The 18,488-nt window shown below is 44.8% G+C and overlaps 1 protein-coding gene across 1 annotated transcript in view; it reads left to right on the forward strand.

Moving 5' to 3' along the window:
- The window catches only part of DHX36 (DEAH-box helicase 36), an 88,018-nt gene that overhangs the window by 47,254 nt on the left and 22,276 nt on the right, over positions 1-18,488 (forward strand). The window contains exons 15-21 of the mRNA XM_068112884.2: positions 443-507; positions 815-958; positions 1,854-1,971; positions 2,666-2,764; positions 11,456-11,629; positions 11,889-11,975; positions 18,188-18,271. Of these exons, the coding sequence (XP_067968985.2) occupies positions 443-507; positions 815-958; positions 1,854-1,971; positions 2,666-2,764; positions 11,456-11,629; positions 11,889-11,975; positions 18,188-18,271 (771 nt within the window). The remainder of the gene's footprint in view (positions 1-442; positions 508-814; positions 959-1,853; positions 1,972-2,665; positions 2,765-11,455; positions 11,630-11,888; positions 11,976-18,187; positions 18,272-18,488) is intronic.

Below are 18,488 nucleotides of genomic sequence, written 5' to 3' on the forward strand. Positions count from 1 at the left end.
GCATATGCAGACGCACGCAGTCGCAGAAACACGCAGCCGCTGAAACACGCAGCCGCAGGAAACACGCAGCCGCAGGAACACGCAGCCGCAGGAACACGCAGCCACAGTTACGCAGTCCCAGGAACACGCAGGAGCAGGACCACATAGGCGCAGGCACACGCAGACACACGCAGACACATGCATATGCAGATGCACGCAGATGCATACACACACAGACACGGACGCACACACGTACACACAATACAGACACACAACACAGACACACAATGCAGACTCAGACACACAGAAACGACCCACAGACAGACACTCACTGGTTCAGACATATCGACAGACACAGGCTCCGACTCAGATACACACCATACCAAATGACACGTGAATGCAGAGTGGTGATATTTTTATTTCAAACATAGCTTATTGCTCGATTTACCTGATGTCCTCATAGGTATTTGATAGACCACCACCTGGGGTTTGGAAGATTATCATTGCAACCAATATTGCAGAGACAAGGTGAATGGACCTGAACTTTTGTTTTTCTATGGACTGTAGTATGCTTTTAAATGTTCAGCAACATATCAAATTGCCTCCATAATTTTTCTAACACATATTCCTTTTCTTTCTGTTGAATGAATCATGAAATTTGATTCCACCTTGAAAATATCAAAGTGTCTGCAATTAACCCCCTGAATGTGAAATCTCCGTCTAAAATGTATCTCATTTGATTTTTTTTGAATCCTCTCTAAAATTGGTACCCTCCCGATTGTGAGTTTGAATTACCGTGCACACCATGTTAATTTATGCCCCTGCATCCTTACAGCATTACCATTGAAGATGTAGTCCACGTCATCGATTGTGGGAAGATCAAGGAAACAAACTATGATGTGGATAATGACATATCTACCATGAAGCCAGAGTGGGTTAGCCTGGCCAATGCACGGCAACGCCGTGGCAGGGCCGGTCGGTACGTGCCAACAGACATACAACAACAACAACAACAACATGCATTTTAAGGCCATTTTCCCTGCTAGAGCGGGGGTTAGCCTTGCGGTCCCCGTGACAATCTTCTCCATTTTGCCCTATTTTCTGCATCTCTCCTTGTTGACCCCCTTGCCCGCATTTCTTCTTCCACCATCTTTAGCCAAGTCTTTCTCGGTCTTCCCCGTCCTCTACTTCCTTCTACATTCATTTCCATCACTCTTCTCAACCAGTCACTTTCATCCTTCCTCAACACATGACCAAACCATCTCAACCTGTTCCTCTTCACAGCATCAATCACAGGCTCTATTCTCATCATCTTTCGCAATTCATTAATTCTTCCTCTCTCTCAACGATACTCCGCACATCCACTGAACCATTCACATTTCCACCCTTTCCAGCCTTCGTTGCTGCTCTACATTCATTACCCATGTCTCGCTCCCATAAATCATAACACTTCTCACACATGCAGCATACACCTTTCCCTTCAGCTTCAACGACACTCCCCTCCTCATCAGCACGCCACTCAGTTCCCGAAACTTCTTCCATGCACATCTCACTCTTGCAACCATTGCCGAGTCTGATCCAACGGTTGCAAGAGTGAGAAGTGCATGGAAGAAGTTTCGGGAACTTTCGTGTCAACAGACATAAGACTAAAATATATAATGTATAAAAAAATAAAATATAAAAAAACAATCGCAGGCAAAATCGTTGAAGGACACGTTTTCTGTTTTTAATGTTGTTATGTTGGTGCTATGTTGGGTCAAAGTGGAAATGCTTTCTTGTCCCATTTGTTCCCACCATTGCAATGGTTGGACCGAACTCATTTCTCGAGTTGATGCAATCTTGGTGAAAACGTGTTGCCTCTGTTTGAATTGCAGAGTGCAGGAGGGCTTCTGCTACCATTTGTACAACAACCTGCGGGCTCGTTTACTGAATGACTATCAGCTGCCTGAGCTCCTTCGCACTCCGCTTGAAGAACTCTGCTTACAAATAAAGGTTTCTTCGTTTTCTTTGTCTTACTGGTTTTATTTTCTCTTACTTAGTGCTCCTCTTTGTGTTTTTTATGACTGGTAGTTTTGAACTTTGAGCAACAATGTTAGTGAAGTGGTTTGTTTTCTGGCCTGGAGACCTCAAGCTGCTCAGTCACCATAGCCTTTTTGACACGTATTGATTTGTGAGTCAAGGTCTGAAAGTGGGGCAGGAAAGCTGTATTTTGGTATGTGATTAATTAATTCAATATGGAGTGAGATTCTTTCTGGAAACAACACCATTGAGTGTTTATCTCTGCAGCCGCAAAGAAGCCTGGTCCCTCTTTGTGTATGAGAGCATTTTGCTCAATTGTGTGGAATTTGTTGTGAAATACAAGGATGGAATGAAAGTCGGACGTAAAAGAATTGATAACAGGACAGTTCCTGGTAGGAATAGGCTTAATTTAGACTTTGTTTAATTCTTCATGTTCATGATAATCATTCTATCGTGTTTATTTGAAGTCACAGTGATTGAAAGTCACAGTGATTGAAACGAAAGTGTTCCTTATCTATGTCCTCCCTGGCTGCTTGCATCTATTGTGCTATAATTAATCGAACATCGTATCCCAAAAGGATGTTGGCTTTGAAAGTAGAGATTTAGGTATAGCAATTTTAATGTTGTTTCCCCCATTTAAAATGTTTTCTTCACTGACATTTTGCAGATTTTGAAGTTTGGTCAAATTGCGTCGTTCTTGGATAAAGCCATGCAGCCTCCTTCTTTGAAAGCAGTCAAACTTGCTGTCACACACTTGAAAGAATTGGTAAGTAACTCCTTTAGAAAACACCTTAATAGTCGAGTTCGAGAAAGCCGAGGTCCAGATTTTCAATTTTTTGGAAGTGCAATTTATAGTTAAAATAAATATGTACCATGAATCAAATTTAATGAACATGGCCTCTCAGGCATTGCATGCAGTTTTTTTTAATTCTTCTAGCAGACTTCTAGCAGTGAAAGACACATGACAGCCCACAGAATCTTGTTTCTCACAGTCTGAGAGTCCTCTAGGTGCTTTTTTGCAAACTCCAACTGGGCTTTCATGTGTCTTTCACTGAGGAGAGGCTTCCGTCTGGCCACTCTGCCATAAAGCCCAGATCGGTGGAGTGTTGCAGTTTTGGTTGTCCTTCTGGAAGTTTCCCCATCTCCACACAGGATCTCTGCAGCTCAGCCAGTGACCATCGGGTTCTTGGTCACCTCTCTTACCAAGGCCGTTCTCCCCCGATTGCTCAGTTTGGCCGGGCGGCCAGCTCTAGGAAGAGTCCAGGTTGCTCCAAACTTCCTCCATTTAAGAATTATGGAGGCCACTGTGCTCTTGGGAACCTTCAATGCAGCAGAATTTTTTTTGTAGGCTTCCCCAGATCTGTGCCTCGACAGAATCCTGTCTCTGAGCTCTGCAGGCAATTCCTTCGACCTCATGGCTTGGTTTTTGCTCTGATGTGCATTGTCAGCCGTGAGACCTTATATAGACAGGTGTGTGCCTTTCCAAATCATATCCAATCAATTGAATTTACCACAGGTGGACTCCAATCAAGGTGTAGAAACATTTCAAAGATGATCAAGAGATGTGGGAGGCACCTGAGCTAAATTTCAAGTGTCATAGCAAAGGGTATGAATACTTATGTAAATGTGATATTTCAGTTTTTTCTTTTTAATAAATTTGCAAAACTTTCTAAAATCCTGTTTTCTCTTTGTCATTATGGGGTATTGAGTGTAGATTGATGAGGGAAAAAAATGAATTTAAACGATATCAGCATAAGGCTGCAACAACACAAAATGTGAAAAAGTGAAGGGGTCTGAATACTTTATGAATGCAGTGTGTGTGTGTGTGTGTGTGTGTGTGTGTGTGTGTGTGTGTGTGTGTGTGTGTGTGTGTGTGTGTGTGTGTGTGTGTGTGTGTGTGTGTGTGAATCGTTTCTAAAAACAATTAAATCTTCTTTTGTATACAGTCGGACCCCGCTATTCACGGAATCCGCATATTCGTGGTTGATAATATGCGACATGTTTCTCCATTCGTGGAAAAATGTTCCGCGAAATCACGGTTTTTTTTTTTCCGAGAATTTGCGATTTTTCAAGGGCACCAAAAAAAAATTCACGAGCCGCTAGCTTGACACATTTATAAAACCCATCTTTTACCAGCCTAGCAAAAAGCACGTGGACGTACTCTACCGGTCAAAAGTTTAAGAACACTTCAATTTTTCCAGTTTTTATTGATATTTACGCAGTTTAATGTCCAGTGAATAACCTGAAATAGTACAAAGGTAAGCAGTAAACTGCTCGAGGTTAAAAAAAAAGTTTAGGTTAGCAAAAACAGGAAAATAATGTAAATTGCACAGTTATATAGTAAAAAAAAAAGGCCTTCTTCAGGGAACAAGTAATTGGGTTAACAACTTACAGCTGTTCTGCAGCAATGTAAGTAAATTAAGCCTTGAAAGTTGATGCAAACAATTGCTTCAGGTGTCCCCAACCTCTGCTGATTACTTGATTACAAACCCCCTGTCTGTATAAAAGCAGTATTGGAACAGACTGTTATTACACCCTCTGAAGCATTATTTGGACAATATTGCACTGCAGGAAGTAGTACATTGGAAACTGGAGGAAACTCTGAAAGGAAGAGGTCTGGCAGACCCAAAGCCACAACAGAATCAGAAGACAAGTTTCTGAGAGTCAACAGCTTACGTGATAGGCGGCTCACAGGACAACAGCTTCAAGCACAGCTTAACACTGGTCGAAGTAAGCAAGTCTCAGTTTCAACTGTGAAGAGAAGACTTTGAGCTGCAGGTTTGACAGGTCGAGTGGCAGTCAGAAAGCCATTGCTAAGATGGCAAAATAAGAAAAAGAGGCTTGCCTGGGCCATGAAGCACCGCCAGTGGACGACTGAAGACTGGAAGAAGGTCTTATGGACCGATGAATCAAAATTTGAAATCTTTGGTTCATCACGCAGGGTTTTTGTACGCCGTCGAGTCGGCGAAAGGATGGTTCCTCAGTGTGTGACACCAACTGTCAAACATGGAGGAGGAAGCGTGATGGTCTGGGGCTCTTTAGCTGGATCCAGAGTCAGCGACTTGCACAGAGTGACTGGCACCCTGAACCAAAAGGGCTACCACAGCATTTTGCAGCACCATGCAATACCCTCTGGTATATGCCGAGTTGGTCAGGGGTTCAACCTTCAATGACCCGAAACACACCTCCAGGCTATATCAAAACTACCTTTGAGGAAAAGAACAAGACGGTAGGCTTCAAATCATGGAATGGCCAGCACAGTCTCCAGACTTAAACCCCATCGAGCTGGTTTGGGATGAACTGGACATAGCAGAGCAGTTAAGAGGAAGCATAGTTCATTTTTTCAGGAAAGCACCAAATTTGGCACAGATGTAGTATGGACCTATACAATTGTTTTCCTGAGGGGCGCCCAAAAATTCAGAACCCCTGGTGGCCGCCATATTGAATTTCAACATGACCGCCCTCTGTGACCTATTTCCCTCAATAACTTCTATACTATGAGTGGTCTTGTATTGTGGTCTTGGCAATAGCACACTACTTTACCTGCCAGTCACACGGTGTGGAGGAACTCTGGATTGCCATTGGCACTGATAAAAGCTACCGCTACCTTGCCATCCATAAAATTGCCACCGGCCTTGGCCGCAGGAAGTCCGAGTCTTTGCCATTATTTCATGCCTTCACTGGCTGCGACATAGTGTCCTTTTTTGCCCAAATTGGGAAAAAGACAGCCTGGAAGGCTTGGGAGGCATACCCCAGCATCACGTAGACCTTTCATGCTCTCGCTTATAGGCCATCTGTGGACGCTATTACTATGGAACTACAGAGCATAGAAAGATATGTTGCCATCCTCTATGACCGGACTACCGAGATAAAGACAGTGAATGACATGCGCCGACACTTGTTCACGAACAAGGCAAGAACAATTGATCACATTCCCCCAACAGCAGACGCCTTCGAACAACACCTAAAACGTGCATGTTTTCAGGCTGGACACGTATGGAGTCAGGCACTTGTGCCCTACCCAGAACTTCCATCACCAGCTTATTGGGGCTGGATGAAAACAGGGACTTCTTGGACACCAATTTGGACCACAATACCACTGATACAGGAGGCATGTTCAGAGCTTACAAGCTGCCATTGTAAGTCAGCCTGCAAAGGCAACTGTAAATGCTCCAGGGCAAATCTGCCCTGCACATCACTGTGTGACTGCGATGGACAGTGCTTGTAGTACTTCGCGTCTGTGCGAGAGCCTCCACCTTTCAAGTGCCCACAATATTTTAAGTTAAAACTGCAACTGTGTGTAACTTTGATTAATTATTACCATTCCATTGTTATCAGAGACCAATAAAACAATGTGTATCACTTGGAATTGAAATTTTACCTAAAATACTATGAGAGATTCAAGGAAAATGGAAACACCATGGTGGCCATCTTGAAATTAAAGATGATGGATGCCAATCTTTATGCAATTGATCCCCATTGGATTCAGAGACCATGAAAACATGGGGTAAGACACTGGAACTGTGGTGTTATCGCTCATAGTATAGAAGTTATTGAGGGAAATAGGTCACAGAGGGCGGTCATGTTGAAATTCAATATGGCGGCCACCAGGGGTTCTGAGTTTTTGGGTGCCCCTCAGGAAAACAATTGTATAGGTCCATACTATATCTGTGCCAAATTTGGTGCTTTCCTGAAAAAATGAATGATACGCCCTATTTTTCGGTCTTAACTGCCTAAGTAACAGAAGGGTGAAAGCAAAGCAACCTACAAGTACAACACATTTGTGGGAACTTCTGCAACAGTGTTGGGAAGAACTTCCTGAACAATATTTGATTTCCATTGTAGAAAGAATGCCACGAGTGTGTTCGTCGGTTATATCTGAAAAAGGTGGCTACTTTGCTGAGTCAGAAATTTAAATTAAATTTTGTTAAACAAAATGATTCTATGATTTCTTTTTTATCTCCAATTGTTTATTTGTTCTATCCTTAATTTCAGAGTACATTGAGACATTAAACTGCATAAATTTCAATAAAAACTGGAAACATTGAGGTGTTCTAAAACTTTTGACCGGTGGTGCACGCAAAAAAAAATCTTGTACAAGCCGTGAGCATGACCTGCTTATACAGTACAGTACAGTACTGTACATTCACTGCTGTGTGATTTGCGTTTTCATGGCTTTCGTGGGCGCGAATTTTAGCCGCACTATAAGTGAGCTTCGCGGGATATCCCACCAGATGTGTAAACAAGTCAACTCCCGCGAATTACAGAATGCAAATGCTTCATTAAATCTATTACAGTTTGCAATTTACGGTAAAGCATCATCAGAGATGTTACACAATAAAAACGCTTCGGGGGATGTTCCATTGGTGACTAAAACATGTCAACCCCGCAAATTATGGAATGCAAATGATTCATTAAATCAATTATTGAAAATAGCAGATACGCTCGATATGGCATCATCCAATAACATCCCCCACAAACAATGGTCTCCCGCAGATACCTACAATGCTCGCAATCGTACATATAAATACAGATTGTGTCCTCCATCTCCATCATTGTTCTCATCCCGTTGCTTCGACCTATGGTTTGCCTCGCTCTGCTCATCGTTCAATAATGGCTCCCAAACGCAAGACCAGCGCCGGAGATGCGTCAACTACCAAGAGGCAGAAGAAAGTGATGTGCCTGAACCAGAAAGTGGAGCTGTTCGACCGGCTTTCAAGAGGAGAGAGTGCGGTCTCTGTTGGCAGGCATTATGGCGTCAACGAATCCACCGTTCGCTACATACGGAAGAAGGAGAAGGCCATTCGTGAGAAAGCTACAGCGATCGCTGTATCGAATACGAAGGTGGTCACCCATGTCCGGAATGTCCACTCAGGAACCTAACCCCCTTTTTCCATTGAAACAATGCCCCGCTATTCGTGGGTTTCGCTATTCGCGGATTTTCCAGGAACGTATCCCCCGCAAATTGCGGGGTCTGACTGTATTTTGTATTCTTGATATTAAGTAAAATGAATTGAGGCGTTTGATAAACAAAAATTCAAGTAATAATGAGTTTTCGTGAAATGTTTTATTTGGCCTTTGACCATTGTGCTGTGACCTTTTTTCACGACTTTTGACCCAAATTTGTATTTTCTTTTTTTTTTTAAATAAAGAAAATACTCTTTATCAACATCTATCTATTAGGCCGAGAAAAATATATTTCCGGTCACTGGTCAGCGCACGCATCGATTTTGACCCTGCGGGTCAACAATTTTTTTTTGGTGTTCAAATTTCCAACGGTACCTACAACAGCGCGCGCCTGTTGTTACCGGGCCGGCGCGCTATCTCGGGAAATACGGGTCTGTGAGGGTCGCCATTGGTATCGACGTTCGCGCACCGTTCTCCCCTACAAAACTACGTTTAGCTGTCCAAATCCAACCAGCCGTTCCAAAGATATGAGTAGTTTTGTGTGCCGTGACGTCATGAATCCAATCGGCTGGATATTGTCATTTATTGAAACGAAGACATTCTTTGTTGGGTTCGTGTGAAGCAACCAGAAAGCCTAGAGAGCTGCAGGTGGTCTCGTTAGTTAGGCCTGGATCCTATCTCGTTTGTCATGAAGTTGTAAGTGTCTGATAATCTGGTGGACTGGGAGAAGAGATCGTAGGAGACCATCGGCCCGTTAGACCACTTGCGCATGCGCAGTGTTGATGCGATCAACGCATTGGAATGTTTGAGGGTACGGCGAGGCGATCTCGAGAACGAAATGGCAGTCTATAATATGCTTTAAGAACTTAATGATTTTCAGAATAAATACATTTTAAAATAACTTAAGCTTGTGTTCATTATTTACAAAAAGGCCTACCAGTCCCATTGGCTGTCTTTAATTTCTCTCTGGATGGCGCCACAGCATATGAGGAGGACCGCAAGGCAAGAGGACACAAAAAACAACACCTTTATATGTGCAATCTATGCTTTTCAAAAAAAGAAAAAAACCCCCCAAAAAAACCACATCGCCGCATCAATTCTGGAACTTTGGTCTGACCAGAGACCAGCAATATTGTTATGTCTGGGGGTAAAGGAATATCTAGAGCCAGATAGATCTGTGTAGGTAGGTATTCGTCTGTCGCGGTAAGGAATCTGACCTGTAATAATTTTCATTTTTAGTCCGGTTTGTCGGGTTAAGATGTATACCTGTGAACATACCAGGATGTTTGAGTGATAGGTAGTATAGGGATTAAAAGATAAAGCCCCTGTATGTCACACCTGGTAGCTAAACCCTTGTCCCTTTTGGCAATGCACCAATTTAGACACTTAGGCTCTTTATTGCAACACTAAATAATTCCCTTCCCTGACATGACTTTGGAAGACGAACAGGCAAGGTGGCCGGCTCGGGGTGCCGCCGCGTGGACCGCGGCCAGCTTCATCTCCGCTGGGCCCCGTGTAGCACGCTACATGCATGCGCTATAACCACACCCAGGAGGACTGTGATTGGTTGGTGCGGAAGGCGCGAGGAGGGTCGGCAAACGGCGGGAAGCTGCGAGGCTCTGGTTGGGTGCCGCGCCAAGGCTGACGTCTCCGCCAGAGGTTATAAAAAGAGTGTGCCGAACTCTGCGTGCAGATTCCTGGCCCTGGCAGTCCCGGTGCGATCCCGAGTTGAGAGAGTCCTGGCCCTGGTTGAGTTCAGAGTTGGCTTGAGAGTTGGCTTGTGAGTCCGAGCCCGAGTGGAGTTCGCTTGCTTCGTGCAGCCCTGCGTTGGACCTTTGGTGCACGGACCTCGTGGGGGTCGACGAGGAGCCTGCAGTGGGTGCTGGCCCGGGCCTTCGCGGTGCTGGGGCGCTGGAGCAAGGGACCTCGTGGTGTGCAGCGGAGATTGGACGGACAAGACGACAAGACAGATAAGACCGCACGCCACGTACACTACATAACAAACGTGTTATTTTTGTGATTCATCCCCCTGTTTGTGTTTGAGGTCTGGTGTGCGGGATCCCGATTTAGGAATTAGATTTACCGGTGCGTGCTTTTCCTGTCCCTGCCTTTATTTAATAAACCCTTGTATTATTTTCCCCTTCCATTCAAAAGCTTGGGTTCGTGTCGAGTTAATTTCCTTGCAGGATTGAAGCTGCAGTCGGTGTGCTCCAGGTAAGCTTTTTCCGCAGCTCCCACTTTCCTTCTTCCTCCGTCTTCCTCCGCTTCTTCCAGCGTATTGGCCGTCGCCTCAATTATAGCCTTTTTCGGTTCATCCACGAGCCTCTGGTATTAACCGGAGGCTACGCACGACAATATATTTTTTTCGGCCTTATATAGGACAGTTTTAAGTCTATTTACGTGGTTAAATCTGCACCAATATCGTACTACTTCTAAAATATGCTCCCTGGATGATATTTGATTCCTAAATGACCGTTGTGGTGAAATATGTTGTAATGTCTCGAGCTGAGTGAAGAGACAATCCGTGTGAAGGGACGACCTTGAGGGAGCTTATATAAACTGTGTCCATTCGGTGCGCAATTGTGTGGCATACTGTGTCGCCGGCGCTGTAGACTGCTGAGATTAACAGGTGCACAAATGCTTGCTGCAAGAAACTAGAAAGAGATGTATGCTTTGATTGCCTTCTTTATGGAACTAATAATCTGCATTCTTGTGTTGTAGGAATGGGTAGAGAAATAGTTCAATAAAGCCTCATTTCTTGCGAGAGGTCTGAGTTTGATTCCACAACAACTACAAACGCAAAAATGCAGTGTGGCATTCCCCAAGTGATGATTATCACACCCCAAGGAACATTTTAACCATGGATGCCGGCCATTAACAAAGAATGCCATCAAAACTTTTTCGTACTCTTTTTGGCCCTTGGCAGGTAGACTAGAAAGTGTTCTCACAGAAGCACCATCATCTCCAATTGTTTTGATGTGCTTTTTTAAAGAAACGTCCTCTCTTGAATTTATTTTGCTCCTCCCCCCTCTCACTTGCCACACCCCCTGGGATGCTCTGGCTGACTACATACCTGGTTTTCTCACATGGCGGTCTTTCCCACCAAACACGTTTGAAAAGGTGGAGGGTTGTTGCTTCCTTCGCTGTCTGAATTGCGGTTGTCTTTGGTGTGGTGGCTTATAAGGTGGTTGTGAGTGATGCTGTAAGTTAGGGTTAATTAAAGAAAGAAATGGAATTTATGAATAGCAGGTTGTACCCGATATATATGTGAATAATGTTTAAATGGTGATTTTAAAGAAAGAAATAACCAAATTAGTGCCATGTGGTGCACGTAATGGTAACCACCATATGTCATCTATGAATAGAAGATTTAAAGGAGGAATAAAAGAAGAACAGGAGGGGTATAGAGGAGGTGGAAGAAGAAGACATACTACAGCCCTCACGACGCATATAACCCCGTTTCCCTTAGACAACAGGTGGAGGCCTGTCTGAGCACATTTACTAACGGTTTACTATTGATTTTGTTTTCCATGAATACGTGTTCCCTTAGAATGCCCTGGATTCCAATGAGGAGCTCACCGCATTAGGCTTTCACCTGGCACGACTGCCAGTAGAACCGACCATTGGAAAACTCATTTTGTTTGGTGCCATGTTTGGCTGTTTGGATCCAATATTGACTATCGCCGCCAGCCTTAGTTTCAAGGATCCCTTCGTCATCCCACTTGTAAGTACCTCCGCTCAACTGTGCATGTGAAATCTGGATTTGGATGTCTTTCGGGGTTGTTTGATGCACTGCCAGTCTTTCTGCAGCTGGCTTTCATGGTTATACTTGTAAATAGCATTGGTTGTTATTGTTATGTAATGTGTTATATCAAGCAGCGATGGTTACTCATGATCCTAAAGCCTGAGGGCAGTCGGATGGGCGGTGGCTCAAGCAAACAGCTGTTGGGCCTAGCTGATGTTGTGGTTTGTGTGCTTTGCAGGGTAAAGAAAAGTACGCTGATCTTAAAAGGAAAGGGCTCTCGAGAGAGAGCAAAAGCGATCACCTTACTATAGTGTATGCATTGCAGGTATGTCTTGTCGTGTTTTACAATAAAACTGTTTGGCTCCCAATTATGATCGTTTGGGGAAGGGGTGTGGTGGCAATTCTTACAAAATTCTGAGGCTAAATAAAAAATGTGGACTTGTTGAAAAAATATATATATTTTGAGACTAATTTTGTCTTTTTTCTGAGACTAATCCTTTGTTTATTTTAAGCCACCCCTTATGGCCTTTAGGATAGAGTGACGCTTATAGTTGTTGTCGGGTTTGTTTCTGCAATTAGTGCCCATAATTTTTTATGGCACCCTCGAGTTTCTTAGACCCTTCTGCGTACTAAACCACCATTTAGAAAAGAATATTTCTTTCTTTTTTTTTCCTCTTGCACTCCTATTTCCGAGCTGTGTCTCGGAGGTGGCTGAGACCTTTGGAATGAAATTTTGCATCAATAATATGAATAGAATGTGTGCGGGGTTGTCATTTTCGTTTTGACCTTGAGCTAATTTTTAGATAATGACCTAATTATAGATATGTTAACATTTTTCACCCAAGGTCAACTAATGTCTATCCAATCAGAGCAAAATTTCCCTCTCTACATAGCCTAGGCCCTAGAATAAGGCGCATTATGCTTAATTTACATCATACCATTACATTTTGGATAGTGGGGGAGTGAAGACGAATTTGGTATAAGGGAAATAAGGGGAAGACGTGACGGTAGCGACGGATTGGTAATGTGTAGATTTTTGTACATATGGGTGTGGGGTCTTGGAGATCCTCGCGAGATCTTGGAGACGGCGGCAGGGATTTTCGAAGCTCCACACGGTCTCCACGTTTTTCGAAGTTAAGTCTGTTCACAATTGTATTTTGTCGAAACTGTATTTATCTTTCGGTGTGTGAAGTTATTGTGTGCAACTTTGGTTGTTTCTCGGTGTTTATCTTTCATAAATTGATCGTCTGTTTGCCGTGTCGCGAGCAAGGCCTTGTACAGTGTGCACTGTACAACCTTGAGGCTTTGTTTTTCTCTCAGTGGTCCGTCGTTTGTGATCCAATAACTTTCGTTCTCTGTATTCCCAATCTTTTCACCCATAGCCTACTTCCTTGTGTAAATCTCAACTCAAAAAAAAAAAAAAAAAAAAAAAAAAAAAAACATTTCCTTCTCTGTTCTCATTCGTTTATTCATTCGTATTCGTTCGTTCGTTCTTCGACCACGTGTTTCTCCCCCATTTCCCCAGATAGTTTTCACTCATTAACCTTCAATGTTTACACTTTCCCCTCAAGTTATGTATTCCGTCATATTTTATAACACCTTTTTCTTCTTCTTCTTTAAAAGGCTGCTTTCGACTTGCTCACCAAATCAATTCATCCCAAAAAAAATATCCATCTCCTATAGTGCCTTTTTTCTACATTCCCTAAACTCTCCTGCACTCCATCCTCCATCCAGCGTCCTTAAACGTATTTTTAACTCGAAGGTCACAAGAAACTCATTTTGCAATAAATGTTCGTTTCCCATAAATCGTACACTTTCAAAAATCCAATCTCACCCCTCCCCTCCAAATCTTCCCCATAACCCCTCCCCTCCAAATCTTCCCCATCACCCCTCCCCTCCAAATCTTCCCCATCACCCATCCCTTTCAAATCTCCCCCCTTGCCCCCTCCCTCCTAAACTACCCCCTCACCCTTCCCCGCCAAGACGCCCCCTCGCCCCTCCCCTCCTAGACTCCTGCCTCACCCCTCCCCTCCAAATCTCCCCCATATCCCATCCCTTTCAAATCCCTCCCCTTGTCCCTTCCCTCCCAAACTCCCCCCTCACCCCTCCCCTTCAAATCTCCCCACCCTCATTGCTTCTCAATTTCCCCCCGCTCACTCCCCCTCCTCAAAGCGTCCTCCCCGCTTCTTCCCCCTTCAAACTCTCACCTCCATCTCCCCCAACCTTCTGCCTCGCTCTTCCCCCTCCTCAAATAACACCTCATTGTGGCTCACCCAATCACCATCAAACCTTTTGTCCGCCCCATCCTTCCCTTTCTCCAAGCTATTCTGAAATCTCTGACACACCTTCAACAGCTCTCCCTACCTCTTCCACCTCTTCCACATCTTACCCTACCCCTCCTCCCCCCTGTTCTGTATCTGATGCTCCCCCTTCCTCTTCATTAACGGTATGGACCTCAAATATCCGGGGCCTTCGTTCAAACTTAACTGATCTCTCCATACAGGTTGCTTCTGTCAAACCAGACGTGATCTGCTTAACAGAAACTTTCCTCCTTTATGATGTCTCTGATTCCAAAGTATCTCTCCCGGGCTACTCCCTCCTCCGGTATGATAGACCTGAGCCTCGTCCTGGAGGCGGGGTTGCTATCTTTATCAAAAACTCTCTTCCTCACTCGCCCTGCACTGCACTCTCTCCACCTCACCCCCAGGAATACCTCTGGCTACGGCTTCCCCTTCGCTCCCACCTCTTGTTCATATGTGTGTTGTACCGTCCACCAAACAGTGATGACTCCATCGACATCTCGCTGTCTGATGATATGGACCAACTTCTATCTACTCATCCCAACTCTCTCTTCCTCATATGTGGTGATTTCAACTGTCATCATGCCAGTTGGCTGGGTGTGGGTACCTCTCTCACCAGCCATGGCTCCTCAGCAAAGGACTTCTGCGACTCACTGGGACTGACACAATCTGTCAATTTCCCGACCCGGATCTCAGTCAACGGAACATCTTCTCTTCTGGACTTGGTTATGACTAACTTCCCTGAAAATGTCTGCTGCTCTTCTTCTGCTCCGATCGGATCATCTGATCATGTCCTTGTTAAAGTGGACATCTCTCTGACCATCCTCAGGGAGCCTGCTCAGCGTCGACGAGTCTGGCATTTCACTCAGGCCAACTGGCACGGTCTTCAAGCAGCCATCAATCATCTGGACTGGTCTCCCATCTCTACCACCTCTGACATCAACTCATCCTGGGAATTCTTCCAAAGTAAATTGCTCTCTCTCATGCACAGATTTATCCCATCTCGTCTTCAGTTGTCATACCCTTCCTCCCGTCCATGGTACACGGAATCTTGTGGTGAGGCTGTTGCCCAGAAACAACTTGCCTTCGTCTCCTGGAAAGCAAATCCAACGGAAGGAAATCTCATTTCCTTTCACAAAGCCCGAAACAAGTGTGTGTCCACCCTCAGGAGAGCCAGGAAACAATATCTCTCCGTTCTCAAGACCGAACTCTCTTATCTGTCTCCCTCTTCCAAATCCTGGTGGCGTCTGGTCAAATCCGTTTCTGGTGTTTGTTCCCCCTCCATCCCCTCCCTTACCTCAAACGGCTACACAGCTGACTCCGCACGTGAAAAAGCTGAATGCCTCAACTCTGTGTTTGCCTCTAAATCTTGTGTCCCAAACCCATCCCTCTCTGTACCCACCATACCCAGTCGTACCCTGCTGCTCCTGGACTCCGTGTCCTTTCCTCCTGACAAGGTGGAAAAGTTTCTGTCAACCCTCGACTCTGATTCTGCAACTGGACCCGACGGCATCAGCCCACAGGTCCTAAAATCCTGCTCTGCTGCTCTATCTCACCCTCTCTCTGTTCTCTTCACCCTCTCTTTTGCTCAAGGTCAACTGCCATCTGCTTGGAAATCAGCCAACATCACCGCTTTGCACAAAAAAGGTGCAAAAACGGATCCTAGCAACTACAGACCAATCAGCCTTCTCCCAATTATCAGCAAAGTCATGGAATCCATCATTGCTTCTGATATGAAATCTTTCCTCTTCTCCAATGGCTTGATCTCTGATCATCAATTTGGTTTCAGACCAGGTCACTCTACTCTGGACATGCTGCTTCTGCTGTCTCAACAATGGATGGAGGTCCTCAATGCCAAACAGGAAATTAGAGCTGTCTCCCTCGACATATCACGTGCCTTCGACACGGTCTGGCACCCCGCTCTGCTCACCAAACTCTCCTCCTTTGGTATCCATGGAAATCTCCACGCATGGCTGGCGGACTTCCTCTCTAGTCGTCGCCAACGTGTGGCCCTGAATGGGTTTCTCTCATCTCCTCTTCCTGTTCAGGCTGGAGTTCCCCAAGGCAGTGTTCTGGGCCCCGTGCTTTTTCTGGTCTTCATCAATGATCTCTCTGACTCTCTCGAAAATCCTCTCTATCTCTTTGCTGATGACTCCACTCTCTGCCGCTCCATTCCTCTTCCCTCAGATCGGCAGTCTGCTGCCTCCTCACTCTCTGAAGACCTGGACAAAATCACAGACTGGTCAAACAAGTGGAACATGTCTTTCAATCCTGACAAATCTCACACTCTTACTATGTCTCTCCGAAAAGATCGACTGGACAACCCTCCCATCTACTTTCTCAACAATCCTCTCCAAGAAGTTCTGTCGCTCAAGATTTTGGGTCTCACTATCTGCCATGATCTTTCTTGGGAAAACCACATTTCCAAGCTGGCCTCCAAAGCCAGTCGCCGACTGGGCATCCTCCGTCGTGCGAAGTCCTTCCTCGGCACACCTGAGCTCCTCACCACATACAAGGCTTTCATCCGCAGCTCAATGGAATACTGTTCTCCCCTATGGGCCGGTGCTCCTGCCTCACACCTAGCTTGGCTTCACGCTGTTGAAACCAAAGCTTTCAGAATTATTGGAATCTCCCGCGATGAAGCTATCTCTGAGGGCCTTTCACTCACTCACCGCAGGCAGGTAGGTGGTCTTTCTGTCTTCTACCGACTCCTCTCCGGCCTTGCACCCCCAGCTCTCTCTGTGCTCTGTCCCCCAAATATTCCTACAGGTCGCACAAGATCTGCCAGCAACCCTCTGATGGTTAAACTGCCGAAATCTCGGCTCTCCGCTCACCTTCACTCTTTCATTCCTCTTTTCTCCCGCCTCTGGAACAAACTCCCTCACTCCCTTCAATCCCACTCCTCCCTCCAGGTCTTTAAAACAGCTGTTCACCACCATCTCTTATCTTCCCCCATCCAAAACCTTGAGCTTTTCTACCCCCGCTAATTCACCCCAGATCCACCTTGTTTGAAATTCCAACTTCTTTCCTGGAAGTCCTGGCAGTGTCCATATGTTTTATACCTCTCCCACTGCCCCCTTCCCACGCCCCCCCCCCCCCCCAAAGCCCTCGCCCTCTCTCAGATCTCTCGATGTCTCCATGTCTCTCGGTCCCTGCTCTCAAATGTTGTGTTTGTGTCCTTCCCCCTCTCTCCCCATCTTGTCTACCGCTCCCTATGTTATATGTTTTATGTGTCGGTTTGTCTTTCTGTGTGATTAATGTTCGCTCTTTCACGAGCCTCGATCTTGTATACAAAAAAAAAAAAAAAAAAAAAAAAAAAAAACCCCTCCTGGTTAAGGGCAAAGTCAAATGGCGGTCTGAAAGAAAAACGCGTTTTTTTTTTGGTTTTTTTGTAATCGCTCAATTTTGCCAATGCGGAATATTAAAGATCGCTTGGCCTTCCAAGATGTTCTTGCAACTTAATAGTGTACCTGCATTGAAGTTGTGCACCTGGCATTTCTTTTGTGGCCTTGACGTGACATACCTTTTCTGGATTGTGACCTAATTAACAAAAAACACCTTTGTGATCACAACTTGAATAATTTTCCTCCAATTTTCATGATGCTGAGTTTTATGGATATTTAAGGTCAAGGTGATATGATGGTCCGAAACAAATATGGCCATCATTGGATTGTGAGGCAAGGGTAAGTTGTGGACGATGGCCAAGGGTAAGCCGGTGGAGGCCTAGCCTCGGCGTTTGCTTTGCAATTGCAGATATCTAATTTGGTTTACTTTTCTGCTTTTATTTTTTTTCCTATTTTATCAAAATCATCTCAAACTTCATTTAAATGAGAGTCTATGTAGCCAGGGATAGAAGGGCATGCTTGGGAGTTTACAATCACAATAATAGTTACCAATTTTAATGGGCATCTTAAAGACATAAACCAAACTCTGTGGAATTGTGGTTAGATCCACAGCTTTGAGTCTGGGAGGTCCACAGTTCAATTTTAACACTGTCCAAATCTTACCAAAGACTTTAAAAATGGTACATCCTGCTTTTTCGCTTGACGCTCAGTATTTGGAGCATAGAGGACAGATGAATCCCTTGCAGAGGGAGATTTTCCCTAAAATTGCTCCCTTTACTGCAGAGAGAAAACAACCACTCCAAAAATCCACTTGGTGCCCTTGTCAGGACGACATACTTTCTCAATATCCACCACTCTTACTCTTAGTTTTGACGACTTATTCCTCCTCCTAGGGTTGGGAAGATGCCAAAAGAATTGGCTTTAGGGCCGAACAAGACTTCTGCTGGGATTTCTTCCTATCTGCTAACACTCTTCAGGTGAGTTCACAATAGTCTGATGGAAAGAGGGGTGAATCAGTAATTTTATGGTGCAATAATACTCAGCGGATTTTCGATTTTTGAGGGGTCTTGATTGATAATCCAGTGGGTACCACTCTGTGTCACCATTGAGGAATTTGAGAAATCCAAGCTGGCCACCAAAATGGCCACCACTCACCCCTAAATACTAAAAGACAGGTGTATAAGCATGAATATT

This window comes from Myxine glutinosa, chromosome 4 (assembly GCF_964187855.1).
Source record: "Myxine glutinosa chromosome 4, kmMyxGlut1.1, whole genome shotgun sequence".
Classification (NCBI taxonomy): domain Eukaryota; kingdom Metazoa; phylum Chordata; class Myxini; order Myxiniformes; family Myxinidae; genus Myxine; species Myxine glutinosa.